Below are 19,700 nucleotides of genomic sequence, written 5' to 3'. Positions count from 1 at the left end.
TTTTCTTTCACATATTAATTGCAAATAATATTTTCCACATAAATTATAAATTGTAACAGATATCATACCTACACTAAAGAAAAAGAGATCAAGTGGAGGAGGGTGGAGTAAATTTCTAAAACCGCATTTAGTATGAAGACACAACCTCCAATTTGAAAGTCGCATCGGATGCCTAAAACCACAGGACTAGCTAGTAGGTACCACTACTTTCATGAAAAAAACCTAAGTTTTAGAGGGTTTATTTTTAGGAGTTCAGCCCTAGCAGTTACGATGACAATGACGCTCAAGGTCCGAGCAGTAAAAATATAAACAATAATGAAAGTTGAACGACCAACGATGACTCAGATTCTACCTGCCCATATACTTATTTCATATTTTGTTTTTTGAGCGCGAGTCGCTCGCTCACTTGAGTGCCGCGAACCACGTTCGACGTGTTGCCTTCCTGTCATACTTACGTACGAATTTACAACTGCGACAGTGAGGCAACACCTCGAACGTGGTTCACGGTAGGCCCTCTTAGATCCGTAAGAACAATAAGCAATCGAGTGAGCATATGTGTACTGGTTTAATTGAGCTATCTACTCGGTGGGCGCGTGGAACTGTCCCTGACCGGACTTGTAGTTTTATTATTCGATGCTCACAGGGACTGGTATTTCGTCGACACCGACGGTAATGACTAATGACTTTGAATGAATTCCGAATCGGGCCGGTTTGTCTCCAGTGTGATAGCAAATTTCTGATAGGAGTGATGGATCGATAATGGTGTTAGGCATATTTTTGATTGACTTTTAAATAAATACATAGCCACTCTTGTGGATAAAACGCAACCTTCTCAACAGTTTTTGAAGAATAAAAAGAACCTTTACGAGCTGGGGCGGTGAAAATTAATTATCTATAACGTTTTGCACAATCAATAATGCACAAAATGCAATCTTATTACAACAATACAAATTTGCCCAACCGCAGTAAACGTATGAAGCTACGAGTATGTTAGTTATGTATGTGATCTACAGTCAGCTGCAGAGAAAAGGTGTCCCCCCTGCATAGAAGTTTGCATGCAAAGGTGCTTAGCGAATAGTATTGCTGACTGTACATAGCTTAAATATAATTATAGCTAAATAGGTTAGGTATACTACAGTATTGTATACATAGGGTATTCACATTTTTATCCAAGTATAAACTTTTTGTTCAGCCCAATAGTTGACTGGTGAAGAATTTTCGAAGGGTTCAACATGTCTTGTGCTTTGTGCAACACTATATTGAACATAAATATTCATGCGATTTAGTGAACAAAATCAGATGGTCCGTACATTGAGTGTGCCGACGCATGCGCGGTGCGGGTAGGGTTGCCGATAGTACACATGAAAAATCCATGAACATGATACCTATTAAAGGACAAAGCCCGACTTCCGCTACTGATATCTAAAGCAACTGTGAAACAGTTAAGGCATTTTTCTCTTATGACATAATGATATTTAGAAATATTTTTAAGAAAGTAGGTATTTCTATTTGTCGATTGGTTACAGTTTTTGTAAGATGTCCGAATTGTAGGAAGAAAAGTAATATTTAGAGATTAGGATAATTTAATAATTCCAACTTTGTATTTAGCTACTTTTACACCCATATTTTATATTTGTTTTCCATAGAGTACATACAGTATAGTTGTAAACATGTGTGCCAACTGCAGTCCTGACAAATCCTGACACATGGCAACCCTAGGCGCGGGCCAATGCGCCCGCGCTTCTAATGACAGGGGGCCGCGGCGCGGGAGCGGGGCGACCGGTCGCGGGCCGCGCTGTGGTAAGCTATCCCGAGCGGTTTGTAGGTTAGGGTCGTTGTAACAAAACTTCCGTGTGACACAGACATAATGTATTAAGAACGGGTCACTCACGTAAACGCTCGACATGTTTCACTCCGTACCGAGCAGGAGCTTTTATATTATATTTAATAGGGTCGTTGTAGTTTAGCTTATTAGCCAATGTGTCAAAAAAGTAGAGGCTAATTTCACAAAACAATTGTTATTGAGTTTACTGTGGGCTAGGGCCTGTGCTAGTAGTGACCATCAGCCTGTCCGCTGCAGACTGGGGAAAAAGTACATCCTTACATGAAATTTGACTATCACTTTGTCAATATGACGTCACTCATCAATCAGCTCATTCATATTTAGTTGGCAACTTCCGATATTACGACACGTAACGTTAATCAGAAATTGCGAAGTAAGAAGCGCAGAAAAGCAACCTCAACTTTTTAGAATGAGGAAAGTTAGTCGAAAATGCTGAAATCACACGGAGCAATATGAAAATACAAGCATCGGAAAACTTAGTTTATAGAGAATGCATGTAGACGCGAGTAAATATTTAGTAGCAGACTGACAAAACTTAAAAGCTTCAGGCGACTTAATAGTATTAATTTTAAAGTAGGTATCCTAAAGAGTAAAGGTCACCTTGGTACGCTCAAAACTCGCAACGCACTACCAAAGAGAACACATATAACATCGTGAGCCGGTTACATACCTCCGCGCGCCCGGGAACCCGTTCGCTGTCCCTCGACTCGCCCGGTTAGAACTCCTAACTTTTTTTTTTCATTTTACTGTTCACCCTTTGTGGCTTAGGCTCGCGTGAACGCCCTGCCGTCGTTTCGTGCTGCCTGGCTGTTAAAAAGTTTCGCGCTAGTTCAAATTGTACTTTATAGAATTCTGTACTAACTAGTGTGGATTTAGTTGTTTTATGCACGAAACCGTTTGTGTTTTCCTAAAGCTATCGTTTTGTAGCGCAGAAATATTACAATATTCTGGGGAAGTGGAAACACGACTACACGACATTAGTACATTATTGCAGAGGCCGGGAAAGGGCAATTCGTGGATGAGTTTCGATTTTGTCGGACGACGCGAAGCGGAGTCCGACAAAGAAGACGAATCCACGAATTGCTATTCCTGCCGAGGCATATATAGTGCTTTTCTCCAAACATGCGAGGAAATAAGCTAAAATAATTATTATTTAAGCATCAAGCATCACTCAAATCAAACCTTCACATCCAAAATGTCAAAAACAATTTCCCTCTTTAATTAATTTTTAAAAGTTAAAGGCACAAACTTATTCTGCCATTCAGTACCATTCAATATTCGTTCATTCAATATAATTGCGCAATATAGTTTGTCAAACCAACTTTTCAGTCAGTAAGAACCAGGAAAACTACACCCATCCTTTTCTTTTGGGTGCTAGTACTAGTGTAAGACAAAGATAGTATGATTCTCTTTGTCTATGTTTGAAATGAGAAAGTCCTTTGACAAACTATGTAAGCTTTATGAACACGGATGAGATTTAAAAAAATATAAAAATAATCTTTGATTTTATTAAGCAGTATTTGCACGATCATACACGTGAAATGATAGCTGATCGGGTCGTGTAGAAGCGGCTCGCGGCAATAATAATTGGCTGTTTGCGTTTTTTATTATTAAAAAGTAAAAAACACTACAGTAATAAGTTATTACTGTAGTGTTTTTTTACTTCCCGTCCGCTAGAACAGGACAGCGATAGTTTGATGTTTTTTAGTTAGAGTTTGACATTAACGAAGAACTTCCCGTACTATTTTTGCTACAGTAAGGTGAACATTTCCGAGCATATTGGAGAAAAATATGTTATTCATCTCTTTCTGTATGATACTTACAATGTGAGAAAGACAACCGCAAAAAACGACGATGATTTCAGGAATATTTTTTGTCAATATTTAGAAGGCTGGCCAATAACTCTGGCTGGCTCTAAGCAACTATATGTTTTTATAGCAGCAGAAGTTGCTAAGCGGACGAGGTGTTCAAAATTACCTTGATACGCTCTTATTCTCTTAATAATATAGTCGCGTCGAGATCATTTTGAACACCTCGCCCGCTTAGCAACTTCTGCTGCTGACTCTACAAGGTAGGTACCTTGTTAGGTAAAACGCCCCGATATGATTTTCATTTGTGCTAAAATTTCCCATATTCGTTTCTCCAATACATACTCTGAAAAAAATTAGAAACCAAGATGAATTTACAGAAACTAAACATCTGTAGTCATGTATGACCATATACTTACAATACATAAACCGAATACAATTGTGAATTGACTCCACTTGTATAATAATTTCTATAAACTCGATATAAGCACGGTATTTTAGTTAAAACAAGATAAGGAATGTCAACAAAGTTCAAATACCTAATTACTTATCGTTTTAGCGATCGAACTTTTGGTATCATTAAATTACTAATTATATCCTCTAGTGTGAATTCAAAAATATCAAGTAACTAACATAAACATAGGTGGTACATATATATTTATATATCTCAGTGCACAGCATATTGTGGATAATGTATTTAAGTTGACTGACCTCTGATAAATATGTCAAGGAACTGATATGTGCTTAAAGTACTTAATTATTACTTTAAAGTATAAAATTACACAAAAGGTACATACACGACTGGTTCTTTCTGATGCACTTCTGAATTTTGATTATTTTTGACAATTATTAAGCTCGCTTAAAATGATAACATGCATACAGTCGCCATCTGAAATATCCGAGTGACCAAGGTGCTCACAAACATCTGATCTGAACACGCCTCTATTGTCAAGGCGTTAAGAGTGCGTGTTCATATTTATTTGAGCACCTCGGCCGCTATCTTATTTCGCCTATTCTACATGTGTATGAAGTCGGCATTATTATATCTATGGCAAGACAGGAGTCTGGTCCATTTTAATTGATACTGGTTGACAAATACCTATCTATTAGCTTCACCATAAATAGCCGTCAGGACAAAATGGTGACGAAATTTACGCAATCTAGGTCACATAACTGACATTTAGGTCATTGACATAGTACAGGCAGGATCAAAAGTAGTATATCTATCTAAAATAAATTATTTAATAACAACAACATAAAGATACTTTTGAACGCGAATGTATTCCGGAATGGCGGATACTTTTGGGGCGTTGTTTTATCAGTTACTATTGATGCTGGCTCTAGTTATTACATCAATTTTTATAATATTTATATTATGAGATACATTAAAGTATACTTAATATACTATAGGAGCTTAAGGTGCCCTATACGTGAGCATATATTTTTGTATGTATTATCTTTTTTTTAGAAAAGTATAGTAGGTACACCTACATTTTAAATTTTTCAATCAAACAACCTACCTATTTATGTACGGACAGCAAAACAATTAGCGTAGCACCATCCAATATTATGTATGCAGGGATGCTAACAGTTTTAAATATGTATATGTATGTATGTACATTCAAGATATAGTAACTGTTTGAACAGCTTATAGTCCGATTATATTAGAACTACTTACTGTGAAATTCCACAAAACATTCTACATAATATGTATATAAGTATTATGTTTATATTATAACAAGTAGGTATTAATCTATCTGATAAACTACATGTACCTACGTTTAACAAAATCACGTGATTTGAAAGTGAGTAAACTAACAGGATTGGATATTTGTTTATATACAATCAAATGTTTGTCTCAATTGTGTATTGAAGGTGTGGTGTTCTTTACCTAGATGTAGGTCATGGGTACTGAACAACATTAATATATTATAATATAGGGCCAACTAAAAATGGCGGGCAAAAGTCAGCTGCAGGTAGATCCATCTAGCAGACTCCTAAAAAAAATTCCCACTCAAGCGTAGCTTAGTATCGCAAATGTAGTCACTAACGTGGCCTTTTTTTTCGTGGCCTGCTTTCAGAATAAATAGTGTAGCTCGAAACTCGCCGCGAATAGGGACGCGGTGTCGTGGCGAGTTGTCATGTCGTGATAATGCCAGTCAAGTGGCCATATGTGGGTCACCTATTAAAGCTCGATAACACTATCTGTCGTTGTCTAGCTTAGGTGTGGCTCTAGCCGTCCTTTTCTAGCCAACCGTAAAGCATGTCACACACTTGTCTGTATTACTTCGAAAACGGAACATAAAATCTAAAATGTTCATGTTAAAACAAACTTTTGTAACAACAAAAACATGCTTAAAAGTTACATTTCAATAAGTGTTGATAAAGTTAAAAGTGTTACTGTACAGGTAGGTACTTACCTTTTATCTATTTCTGCTTGGAAATTAGTCATTATTAAACAAACAATATTCGTAAATAGCTATTTCGCGTAACAGCTGTAATGATTTGAAAAGTAATATAAATGTTTAAATCTTAGTAGAATGCCATTTCTTTCTTTCTTGCCTTTTCGAATGTTTATCTCTTACAACCGTATTCGAACAATGAGATACGTCAAATACTAGATATTGAAGAGATATGGAATAGATATATCAGTGTCAAACAAGTGTCAAAAGTGACGTTTTTGTTTGAAGAAATGTCAATTTTGACACTGACATATCTAATCCATATCGTTTCAATATCTAGTATTTGACGTATGTATCTCATTGTTCGAATACGGCTGTTAGTAGAATGCATGGTTTATTAATACATAGAGTTGGTAAAATATTACAAAGTCTTACAAAACCTTATTTTAATATCCTAACATAGGGCACCTTAAGGTACTCTGACTTTGCCTGATGGGGCAAAGACAGTTTACCAAAACGTTTCTAATTTCTAACAAGTGGTGGATATAGATAGCCAGGTTAAAAAAAAAATTTTTTCATTACATCATACTATCTTTTAGGTAGTGTGTGACGCACTTAACACTACGCTGTCAAACCTGATATCATTTTAAACAGGTGTTTGAATAGTGATATCGTCGTTATCGATATAATAAAGGATAAAATATTTAATATAAATACATAGTACCTATTAACTAGGTATGCGGAGGGCAAGCAAATTGTTGACTATGTAACCTGACTACATACTACATTAGGTATTAATTTTACATAAATAAAGCAAAGCAGAACCCACATGCATAATTATGTTTCTTTCTTATCAAAAAATAAAGAAACAATATTGCTCCATATCATCTGGAGCAATAAGACAAAGATGACATTTTTATCCAATGACAATACCTACCCATTTGACATAACACTGATGTTATTCGTCATGACCTAGACCTAGACTTCAGTAAGGAGTCAAGTTCAAATACAATCACATAGGTATTATGATAATTTTGGGTAAATAAGCTTTGATAATATAATGACAATGACTTCACAGTAGGTAATTAAAGATAATAGTGACTATCAAGCCCCCATTCCACAACAGTTTCAATTGCCTATAGTTCGTTTTTTTTAGCATTAGAAAGAACTTGCAAGAAGGTAAGCGATCTTGACATGTCTTTTAATTGAAAAACGCTTTATAAAAATCAGTAACTATTACTTTTGAAAGCAGAAGAATATAAATGATCGTATTACATTCATAATTGTTACATATTTGCCGTAACTTATTTTTAAAATGTGTTTTTCAATTAAAAGACACTTGAAGATTGTTTACCTTATTTCTAATGCTAAAAAATACGAACTATAACAATGACAATTCGCAGAACATTGCTGGTCCAACATGTGATTATGTACTGAAGTTATATATTGTCATTACTGACCCGGGAATGTTCAGAAAACTGTCAGTGTCAGGTGTAAATCATCATCATAACAAAGGACTCTTGATGAAAATTATCAAATCATTCTCAGAATGAGAAAAGTATGAATCAGGTAATCATAATCACAATCATTCATACAATTTATTTCACCCACATAAAAATTCACATAATCAGCCATATAAACACTGTTAGACACATATCATAGCTAGGTATATATATAATCATTAAATTAAAGTAAACATTTACCTACAGAGAAATGTTAGGTTAAAGTATCACATACCTAACAAACTATCATCATACAATACATTATCATGCCTTATCACATTATGCAAAGATTCATATGTGTTTCTACACAATATAGCAAAAATAAACAACAATATTATAACATGTGCAGATGAATGAAGAATAATATCATTGTGACATACATTAAGCTAATTTGTTAACACAGGAAAACAGATGTTTTCTGTCCAGTCAGGGACCATTGCTGCTAATAAGTTAGAATCAAAATATTATCAAATTATTACCAATGTTTCCATCTGTTTCTTTCTTTTGCTGTTTGCATCCATTTACCTGAGTCCTATTCTTATTAAATCATTTGACTATCTAAAGTTTTGTGGACCACTCTTTCTTTTATTATATCTTGGGCACCACCCTACAAGATCCTTTGTCCACTTATCCAGGGTTTCTCTCATCATTTGGCATTTTTGTTCTTTTATTATTTTAGTTATTGTTTTTGTTTTTGCCTTGATTATGGACAATTTGACTCTGTCTCTAAGTTTTATATTAAGTATGTTTCTTTCCATATGGTTATGACACACAATAAGTTTTTGGTGCTACAAACAAATGGAAAACTATGGAGGAGGTCTACTTCAAAGGACGAGTTGAAGTTAAAGTTATGAAACCGAATCAATATATACTATGCACCAACTAACTTCAGTAATAAAGGCTAATTACAATTACCAATGTTTATTGGTTATGCCAAAGTAGTAGTTGAGAAATTAGGAGCAAAATATATTACTTTTGAGGTAATATATCTACCAGCCGAAGCCGAAGTTCACTTGATAATCCTGATATCAACTCTACTATGAACTATGATAAAATAAATACTGTTAATTTTGTACAGGTTAATGGTTAATCCAGAATACTAATAAGGTAGATACTTAGACAATTATCTCACATTGTAATGGTGAGGCACATGCATCTTAGAATTACCTTCCTGGCGTTATTCATAATCATAATGTTTATGTGAAAGTTACTGTTATGATGCATTTCTTGTATAAAAATATTGAAGTAAGTCATTATTATAACTTGTGTGGGTAAGTCAAAGCATAGAGATATAAGTAAGCATAGAATGCTCAGTATACATGAGATTCATTTTCTTGCTTAATAATATAATTTTTGTATGGTACATACCATGTATGGCCTAGTGGGTAGAGACCCTGCCTGCGAAGCCGATGGTCCTGGGTTCGAATCCCAGTAAGGGCATTTATTTGTGTGATGAACACTAATATTTGTTCCTGAATCATGGGTGTTTTCTATGAATATAAGTATGTATTTATCTATATAAAGTATGTATATCGTCGCCTAGCACCCATAGTACAAGCTTTGCTTAGTTTGGGGCTAGGTTGATCTGTGTAAGATGTCCACCAATATTTATTTATTTATTTATTAAACTTAAATCTTATTATAAATAAGTTATTGCAGATATTGGTTTAAACTTCTTATTAAATCTATTTTTATCTTTCTATGGAGTAGGCACTCTATGCTTACTTCTCTATGGTAAAGTTTATTGTTATACTGAGTGATGCAATGCAACACAGATTGTAGTTACCCTTAAATTAGTAACCTACTAGCTGGCTCTCAATGAGATTAACACATCAGACTGACATCACATCACACGCCACTACGCTAAGCACTTGTGTAACAATACGTGTATACTCGTCTCGTACATAGTAAGTAACAAGTCTGTCTATGTAATCATTACGAGCGCGATCGCCGATTAGTTCTGTTATCACGGCGCGTCCCTCGCGCCGCTCTCAGGCCATTCAACCGCGCTCGCTACGACCCACCAATATCTTCGTCTACAATGACCATGACATCGAAACCAGCACAATAGCCTCCGGTCACTAGAGCATTGACTCGCAGAAGGTTTCGATGCCGCCGACAACAAACTTTATCTCAGACTTTGAAACTTTTACGCGAATTCCTAACAGAAAACAGAACAAACTCACCTGTCAGAAGACTCCGAGCTGTCGTATCTGTCGAAACATCGCTTCTTCCTGTCTTCCCCGTCCTCCTCGGGTACTTTAGACGATATTTCAGCGTTCTCGGAGCCAACCGCCGCGGAATCATCCGCGGCCACGCCGCCAGAATCACTTTTCTCACACGATTTTAGTTCCGTATAGAATGATAACTTTATTTTATCACCTTCAAACGTTTGATCACTGCACTTTTTTGAGTCACCATGTCCTGTATCTGGCGCGGAAAAAGTTATTTTTTTCATTAATAGCGGGTCGGCGCCGTCGTCGGGCGACCCATCCGCCATCTTTAAGCGCGCGAGTGTTTTGTCACAAGTTTCCGACGCGCGCCGCCGGCAGCATTGGCGCTAGTGTAGCGGGTGCACGCGCGGGGAAAAGCGTGCGGGGTTCAGCGGGTGTGACGTCACGGCGACTGCGCGCGAGAGAAGAGCGCAGTGACGTAACGACTCCGCCCCCTGCATGTGCACGGGCGCTGTCATTGGCCGCGCGTTACGCAACGCGCGGGCTTATTCAATAAGCGCGCGAGAAGGGAGCGTAGGACTCGACGCGATAGGGAGGCCCGTCCCAGCCCTAAAACGCGTACAAATAATGCAACATAATTACGAATGAGCGTTTGTTGCGCTGCCTGCTTACACATGCGTCCGATCACTTCACACGCACGCCCCGGCAGCGAGCTGCAAGCTCGCGGCTGCAGCCGAGCCGAGTAACAAGTGCATCGTGATATTTAAATTAATGACACGTTCCACCCCTCTGTCCTTTTTATATTCTTCGGTTATCAGAAGTGGGCAATTAGTTACGCTTTACGACACAATCACAATCTAAAATGATCACTTACCTACAGTTTTTAGGGTTCCGTACCCAAAGGGTAAAACGGGACCCTATTACTAAGACTTCGCTGTCCGTCCGTCCGTCCGTCCGTCCGTCCGTCCGTCTGTCACCAGGCTGTATCTCACGAACCGTGATAGCTAGACAGTTGAAATTTTCACAGATGATGTATTTCTGTTGCCGCTATAACAACAACTACTAAAAACAGAATAAAATAAAGATTTAAATGGGGCTCCCATACAACAAACGTGATTTTTGACCAAAGTTAAGCAACGTCGGGAGTGGTCAGTACTTGGATGGGTGACCGTTTATTTTTTTTGCTTTTTTTTGTTTTTGTTTTTTTTTGCATTATGGTACGGAACCCTTCGTGCGCGAGTCCGACTCACACTTGCCCGGTTTTTTTTACTATTAAAGTAGCTAACACACTATCGCACCGCACCAAGGTCATTTAGGGACGTACCCATAAGTAAGAGGGAGAAAGAGATATCGCTTTCTTCCTCTTACTTATGGGTGCTTCCCTCAATGACCTTGGTGCGGTGCGATAGTGTGTTAGCTACTTTAGAATCACCAAAGTGTGAGTGTCTTAGGCACAGACTTGTAATTGTAAATTCTATGGTCAAGTAACTTGAATTTGAATAACTGTACAACGCATAATTATTTTTTTAGTTACATTCAGAGTCTGTGACTGATTACAAAATTAAAAAAATACTATGTTAGCAATGGCACTGGGACTGGGACCATTCGTTAAATGCGTAAGGATTATTTTTAGCATTTTTACATCCCTTATCCCCTCCACCTCTCCCTTGAGGTAAGGCCTTGTAACTATAGGTAAGTACCCAATGATTTTCTGTATCCCAAACCAAACCACAGACCCTTGACCTATTAACTGAATAAAATAATTATGAGTATGACTTCATATGTAATAATGAGTTCTACCTACTTGAAACTAACAAAAACTGAGGTACCTATACGAAAGGTCAAGAATTTGTCGAGAGTAACTGACCACTCTATGTACACTCGAGTTTTTATTGTAGGTAGTTTAAGCCCTTGAAATTGTTGGTCATTGTACTCATTGTAAAAAATGGACCAAGCTAACTTTCAATTTCAATAAAGTCCAGTTAACTTATTAAGTTATTAGTAAGTAGGTATTCGAATATTGAATTTGGTATAGGGAAACAGATTGTAATGTTTGTAATGTTCTATGACAGATGGTCAAATATACAGGGTGTCCCAAGACTATGGGACATCCTGTATATTTGACCATTGGGACATAGTCTTGGGACGCCCTGTATAAGTACACAAAAAAAAATCGCCTGCTTTAAATGCCGAAAGAAAAGTCGCAACACAGAAAATAAAAGGCTTCTGTACGGGACAGTCCGTGGAACCAGTGGAATGCTCCAAAAATGCCCCTAATCGCGCATACTAACGTCGAAAATTGGCATTGTTGCGTTCGCATCTCCATATGATTGAATCACGTGATGGCTCCTCTACACGATGGGCCAGCGCCGGCCACTCCAAGGGACCATTTATGCATTAGAGGGAGCAAGTGATATTGCTATCTCATCCTACCGCATGGCTGCGTCCCTTGGAGTGGCCGGCGCTGTCCCATCGTGTAGAGGAGCCATGAGATCGGCAACCACTCGGCAACCCAATTTCATTTTCGCGTCCACACCACACCACCTGATCAAATCAGTATAAAAGAAAGCTATAGGATAAAGCGAGACAGGGCGATCAATGACCAATGTTCTATCCTTAAGGCCAGTCGGACGGGACAATTTTTCGCCCAATCTGATCAAATTGTAAATTTATCTGATTAACTTTTAAATTAAAAACGCAATAATCGCATGCCATTTGTTTCAAGGTCTGTAGAAGCCTTAAGATAGTGTGAAGACTACTCAATGTAATCAAAGACTACAATATACACCTTTTTTTAAATCTTTACAGATGTGAAATTACGGCGTAATTAAAATTATAGTTGGTCAAGCAGATCTTATCAGTAGAAAAAGGCGGCAAATTTGAAAAATGTAGGCGCGAAGGGTAATCGTCCCATATATAATTTGAATTTTGCGGCATTTTCTACTGACAAAATTGTTTGACTGGCTATAATTGATTGTTCTGTCTAATTTCCAAGGCACATGTTTGGAGAAAAGCTCTATGTGATACGCGTCAAGAGGGACACCACAATACGTGAGACACGAGGAATTATATATGATCTGTGTCACAGGCATAATGACCTCTACAAACCTCACCGATAATCATTTACGCGATTCGCGATACATTGCGGCGTTTGATCGATCGAATGAATTTTGAATTCGTTGCTCGCAAAAATCGCATGCTATTTGTTGCAAGATCTGTATAAGCAAGTATAAGCGTGAAATGCGCAATTAAAGAGTAATATGTAAAAGCATTATAGTATGAAGTATTCTATTTATTAGCACCTTTGAGCCTGGCTCAATCAGTTCAAAGGGGAGAAAGGTACGAAGTGAACACTCGCTTAAGTTGAATAGAGGCGACATCTAGTGTAAACTCCGAATACTCTGATGAACATTCATCTTTACGCCTTACCGTAGTAGGTACGTTTTCAACTTGAATTGAGCTATGTATGTAAGTATGTAGTTTGTTGTTTTCTCACTAGAGGGCTAGGTATTTTTTCTGTGAATGTATGCAGGGGCATCAATATAAGTTTTAGCAGGCGTGACTCACTCCGCGATTCCGTCGCTTTGCTACAGGTAGCTAAAAGTGCATCCGTTCGGCCCCAATTTTGGGGTTTCCCATAAGCCGCGCGTGGCGCTGTCGCCACCTAGCGGCCATATCTGTGCTGATCGTAACAGGCGCGTTTTGTTAGAGAGTGAGTCTTCTGTACCTAGTACTATTATTTATTCTGTGGCTTTAGTTGGTTTTAGCAAGTTTTAGTAAGAAAACGGCATGCTGAGCTTGATCAAAGAGATTTTTAACTAGAGGAATATAGTCAAAGTAAATTATGTAGTCAGTCTGCCATCTTTCGACACAAATGATTAACACTTTTAGAAGGCCATTTGACTTTGATCCTTATTTTTTTCACTGATATGTGTTAAATTTGTTAAATGACAAAGTATCGCCATCTACTCGAGGATAGGATAGGCCAAAGGCATGGTGCCATCTTTTCGATCGATCGCTAACTCAAAGAGAATGTTCATCGGACTGTATTGTACTATTCGTATTTTTATTTATAAACAAGAGAGGAAAATAAAAAAACCTTTTTTCAACGATTTTTTATAAAAAAAATATTTTCGGAAAAACATTGAAGACAAAGCACAAATAACATTATTGCTACCAGATATTGAACAAAAATTACAGAAATACGTACATCATCTTACTTATGAGGATTGATAGGAAAGTAATGTTTGGAATATTTAATTATAGTTAATAATACGTATTTTATCTGGAATAATAAGTAGGTAGGTATAATATCATCATATTGGAGGCAAGTTATGATTGGAATGTTTTTATTTGTACTACATAGGGGGTGGGGGGGATATCCTGTAGTATACAGGATATCCTTAAAAGCAATATAAAAACATCTTTACTTAATTATAATAATAAAACGCTGATTATGTTTGTTTTCGCTTAAGTTACCCTGTATACTATAATTTAAGTAAAAATGTATGGAGTATGTTATGTATGTCTAAAGATAAGCACCTACAAGACATTTTGCAGGTACTCAAAATACAAACATTTAGGTACTTTATGGTTATGCATTCAGAGTAAAAAAGTGAACGTGTATTTGAAAAATTATGCTATTAGGTACCTGAATAAGAATTGTAAGAAAACTGAAGGTCAAATATTAAAAATCTTGAATTATCATTAATATAAATTAAATTACAAAATTATAATTTTGTTCGATTAAGACAATAAATACTATAAAATATAATACTAAGGTGGTAGAGTTAACAATAATAAAATAGGCACAATAAAAACATTTATAGGTATCGATCGGCAGGAGAGTCGAGGTATCACATCAACAGCTACAAAAAATAGAGTGTCATAGAGTGCCGAATCGGCCGAGGAGTTATTATTATTGCAAAAAAGGTAATGAATGAATAAATGGTTAAAAGCGAATTAAATGCAGACATTTGAGCTAAAAAAATTTTACTACTTCGATGTATTTTGGTCAGTTTTTCAAATGGGCTGTTGAACTTCTAATCATTATATGACAAAGAATACAAATGTATAAATCCCGCTGTCATTTTAAATCACGCATGTGGGTTTGTGCGTGAACTCTTGAGGGCCTACCGTGAACCACGTACGACGTGTTGCCTCTCTGTCGCACTTGTAAATTCGTACTTAAGTATGATAGCGAGGCAACACGTCGAATGTGGTTCGCGGTAGGCTCTCTGGTGCTGATACCTATTACCTATAGTTAAATTAAGACATTCATAATAATCTCAAAAAAGCACCAGTGTAGGTAAAAAAACTTGAAAAAAGGTCTAAATCGATACCTTTTCGGAACTGGCGGAAGTTAAGGTTGACGAAATATGAAAAATGATTTCGACGCTTAAGATTCAATACTGTCTAACTAACATTTTTGACATTTTTTACCTTTTAATGCAGTTAGGTGCAGAAAAAAATAACGAATAGCATGCCATAATTGTCTAAATTTTAAATTATTTGTTACTTAGACAGTATTGATTCTTTAGCGTCGATTTATTAGTTACACAAAAATATGTTTTAACTAGACCACTTTATATTTCGTCTAACTTTTGCTTTTGCAACTTGCTTAGCACAGGAGTGTCGCGAGATCGCGTCAGTAAATAACTGTATTAATTAGATTAGTAGTTTATCTCGCGGTCGAGATACTGTCGCGGCGCTTCTGTGCTAAGCCTACTGAGCAGATATTAGGTATTTTAAAATCTGAAAAGTATTTTTTATCTCAAAAATTTTACCTACTTTAAGTATTACATCGCTATACCTACTTAAACTTACAGGTTCTTGACATAAAATAAACTATGAACAAGCACCACTCATGGTAAATCATATATGTATAAAATTCTCTCCATTTTACCATAATATTACGTTTATTCGATAAATATATTCAGATAATAAATTAATAATATAAACCTCCATACTAAAGTGAACATGAAGTAATCCATAGTAATTAAGGATATTAGGTAATCACTCACACGGTTGCCTATCAGTGTGGTGACCGCATTATGCCTGCAGGCATAAGGGCTCATTTAGACGACGAGAACTCGCATGCGAGTTTCATTACATTGCGGGTTTTGATCGGTCGGTTGAATTGGACGTAACCAACAATCCGCAATGTAACTAAAAACGCATGCTAGTTCGCGCGCCGTCTAAATCAGCCCATAACTATGGATATGGGGACCTTTGAGCCAGGCATGATGCAGAGGGGGTTATTTTATTTTTTATTTAATTTGAACGTGTGATATTTTGTAATAATGTGGATAATAAATGACAAAAAATATTTTGATTGTAATTTGCTTACGTGGCACCCACAAAAAATGTTGTACAATCAGCAGCAATAGTTGTTAAGCGGGACAGGTGTTCAAAATGATCTTGAGGCGACTTTATTGTTAAGAGAATAAGGGCCAGTTGGACCAACCACATTTGACAGACTGATCAACGTCAGCCGGCGCGCCCCTGCTTTACTATGAAATTTTCCATATATGTATAAAAATTTTGCGAACTCTTTAACAGTTTGCTGCAACCGACCCTCAGAGTGCGTCAAGATAATTTTCAACACCTCGTCCGTAGCAACTTCTGCTGCTGACTCTTATATATTCTAACATTATGTTACGTATTGAAGTTATCCTTTACGTATGCTTAGCGCGGCAGACTTGTTGGCCGCCGAATGGCGGAAGTAGATGTGCAAGACTTCACACGTTTTTTGTACAATATTACCTTATTTACGTATTATCTATGGTCTGTCTATGGCTTTTTATACTATGGTTATCCATAGAAAATAAGTAGAAAAAGGCGCGAAATTCAAATTTTCTATGAGACGATATCTCTTCGCGCCTACATTTTTCAAATTTACCGCCTTTTTCTGCTGACAAGATCTGCTTGACCAAGTATATTTACTGAATGACAGATTAGCGTTACCGGCCTTTAAGATGGGAATACGCTCTTATCTTGAAGATTTCAAGGTCGTAACGGTCCCGAAATAATATTCCACCTATCCAATTTCTTTGTCCAATTTGTATTGCGTCTCACATTTTGCTTAATGAGAGAGAGAGACGCAATGATATTGGACAACGAAATTGGATAGGTGGAATCCCGTATCTCTAATTTCCTTCCAAAATTTTGTGTGGAGATTTAAGTCCATAAAGCAGTTGGCATCATGCCCTCCATACTGGTCGTCCGCGGCGTGAGCACCTCGTTGCAGAGGAAATTGAGCGGCATATCGACCAGGTTCCCTTGTATAAGGTCTATTTTCCTGTTCGCGAGCGCCGGGTCGCTGTGCCAGAGGGTCTGCTTGTTCTCTTCTTGGTACTTCTTGAGTTCGGCGAACGAGTGGACGGCGTCAGTGGGGAGGCAGTGGAATACCTGTAAGAAGAGTTTTTATAGTACAAAAGGGTATCTTTATTCTTCAAAAACTGATGATAAAGTTACTACATTTAATATAAAAACATAAAAAACGAACACAAATCAAATAATGATGATAAAGTTGCATTTCATTATCAAGAGTGGCAAAGTATGTTGGAGCAAATTGTGAGTTTCCTCGTGTTGGTTGGCAGAATAGACTGTTAAATTATGATTTTGAATCGCTCCAGCTGTGGATTGTAATCCCAAAAGTCTCTTTATAGTTATACAATACAATAGTACAGATGTAGTGCATAATTGTTTTTTATCGTATTTTCTCGGAAACGTTCGTATTTGTCATGCAAGCTACTTCAGTCAACCTCAGTACTTTTTGTACCGAGACTGACAGAAATAGCAAGACTAGTTCGTACGTTGCCGTGAAAATACGATGAAAAATTATTATGCACTACAACTGTATCTCCATCGGACTGACCTCCTCGTAAACGTCTGTGTTCCTCGTGGAGAAGCCCTGCCACACGTGCCGGTAGAACTGCTCGGAGCACGGGTCGCCCAGGTTGATGTCCACGCGGCCCAGGTCCTCCTCCATGAGGCCCAGGTGCTCCCTGAAGAGACGCGTTCCCAACGCCTCGCCACAGGGGAAGATTGGACGTATTTAGTGTTTACGCCATTGGAAGTAGAAAATTGGGATATATCTATCACTCCAAACCTGAATGGTCGAGCACTTTCCATCCGCGGACGCTCCAGCTGTAGACTGTACTCCCAAGGGTCTCCTTTCGAGAGTTGTAGTAGGTGGCGATCACAATAGATCAGGAATGGTCGCAGTGATACATAGGCTTTGGAGCCTTATATAGCCCCTAATAAAGAAGAAGAAGAAGAAGGGTCTCCTTATGTACAATAGTATCTCCATTGGACTATCTCCACTGGACTGACCTCCTCGTAAACGTCGGTGTTCCTCTTGGAGAAGCCCTGCCACACGTGCCGGTAGAACTGCTCGGAGCACGGGTCGCCCAGGTTGATGTCCACGCGGCCCAGGTCCTCCTCCATGAGGCCCAGGTGCTCCCTGAAGAGACGCGTTGCCAACGCCTCACCACAGGGGAAGATTGGACGTATTTAGTGTTTACGCCATTGGAAGTAGAAAATTGGGATATATCTATCACTCCAAACCTGAATGGTCGAGCACTTTCCATCCGCGGACGCTCCAGCTGTAGACTGTACTCCCAAGGGTCTCCTTATGTACAATAGTATCTCCATTGGACTATCTCCACTGGACTGACCTCCTCGTAAACGTCGGTGTTCCTCTTGGAGAAGCCCTGCCACACGTGCCGGTAGAACTGCTCGGAGCACGGGTCGCCCAGGTTGATGTCCACGCGGTCCAGGTCCTCCTCCATGAGGCCCAGGTGCTCCCTGAAGAGACGCTTCCGGAGCGCGCCGGCCACGCGGCCGCAGGGGAACGCTTGGCCGTTCATGGTGCCGTCGGTGAAGCTTTCATCCTGAGGACAGAGTTGGATATCAATATGGTGTTTTTAGGGTTCCGTACCCAAATACTCTACTACCCGTCTGTCTGTTACCAGGCTGTCCGTGTATTTCATGAACCGTAATAGCTAGACAGTTGATATTTTCACAGATGATGTATTTTTGTTGCCGCTATAACAAATACTAAAAGGCGGGAAAGTATATCCAAAACCATAATAAATACTTTCAATCAAAACGATAGCGAACATACACAGTAGCAGTAGTAACAAACAGTAGTTATTAAGTTAAAGACAAAAATCTTATTTTCTTAGCGCACAAAGTGCTGCAAAGGTACTCCGTTATGCTTGTAATGTACATGATACCATACTAATAGCCCCCTATTATATTGTGACAGAATAGTAACTACGAAATCCTACACTGAACATGACCCGACATGCTCTTGGCCGATTATTTTTTTCTGTAACTTACAATACAATACAAATACTCTTTATTGCACACCTCATTACAGAAAACAATACAAATAATACAGGAAGAAGAGGTTAAACAACAGGCGGTCTTATCGCTAAAAAGCGATCTCTTCCAGACAACCTTTAAGTAGCGGAACTTACCTGTAAAAGCACAGCGATCTCCGAATCCCTCGTCCCAATCATGGACCGGTCGTTGATGTTCGCACTCCCGCATATAATAGTCTTGTCATCGGCTATCAGTAGTTTGGAGTGCACGTATATGAGCTCGGTGACCGGCTCGCCTTCGAGCGTGGAGTGTGTGCGGAGGCCGTGGAACGTGATGTATTGGGAGGGGTCAGAGACGTCCGCTTCGTAGAGGCGGGTTAAGATGGCTTCTCGGCTCCTGGGGGAAGATTGTGAGGTTTAGTGCGAAATATATACAGGTTTAATAACAAACAGCTGCAGGTATAGTACAGGGTATCGGCAGCAGAGTTGAGCACTACCTTTTTAGCAGTTAGTACTCTATTATGTACTATACCTCGTTTTTTTAGCATTAGAAAAAAGGTAAACAATCTTGGTGTGTCTTTTAATTGAAAAATAAATTTTAAAAATAAGCTACGGCAAATATGTAATAATTATGAACCC

At 38.2% G+C, this 19,700-nt stretch overlaps 2 protein-coding genes across 2 annotated transcripts in view; both read right to left on the bottom strand.

Annotated features, from left to right (window-relative positions):
• The window catches only part of LOC134666742 (zinc finger protein jing homolog), a 158,061-nt gene extending 147,984 nt beyond the window's left edge, over window positions 1–10,077 (bottom strand). Inside the window, exon 1 of the mRNA XM_063523997.1 lies at window positions 9,742–10,077. Coding sequence (XP_063380067.1) covers window positions 9,742–10,055 — 314 coding nt within the window. The 5' untranslated portion in view covers window positions 10,056–10,077. The remainder of the gene's footprint in view (window positions 1–9,741) is intronic.
• A 3,764-nt stretch (window positions 10,078–13,841) lies between these two features.
• Window positions 13,842–19,700, bottom strand: part of LOC134666837 (phospholipase D2) — a 32,527-nt gene continuing 26,668 nt past the window's right edge. The window contains exons 20-22 of the mRNA XM_063524154.1: window positions 19,218–19,458; window positions 18,411–18,626; window positions 13,842–17,139 (exon numbers count right to left, since the gene is read on the bottom strand). Coding sequence (XP_063380224.1) covers window positions 16,909–17,139; window positions 18,411–18,626; window positions 19,218–19,458 — 688 coding nt within the window. The 3' untranslated portion in view covers window positions 13,842–16,908. The remainder of the gene's footprint in view (window positions 17,140–18,410; window positions 18,627–19,217; window positions 19,459–19,700) is intronic.

The sequence above is a fragment of the Cydia fagiglandana genome, chromosome 8, assembly GCF_963556715.1.
Source record: "Cydia fagiglandana chromosome 8, ilCydFagi1.1, whole genome shotgun sequence".
In the NCBI taxonomy this organism is placed as follows: Eukaryota; Metazoa; Arthropoda; class Insecta; order Lepidoptera; family Tortricidae; genus Cydia; species Cydia fagiglandana.
The sequence above is the reverse complement of the archived record's forward strand: the minus strand, read 5'-3'. Positions and strand labels throughout refer to the sequence as shown.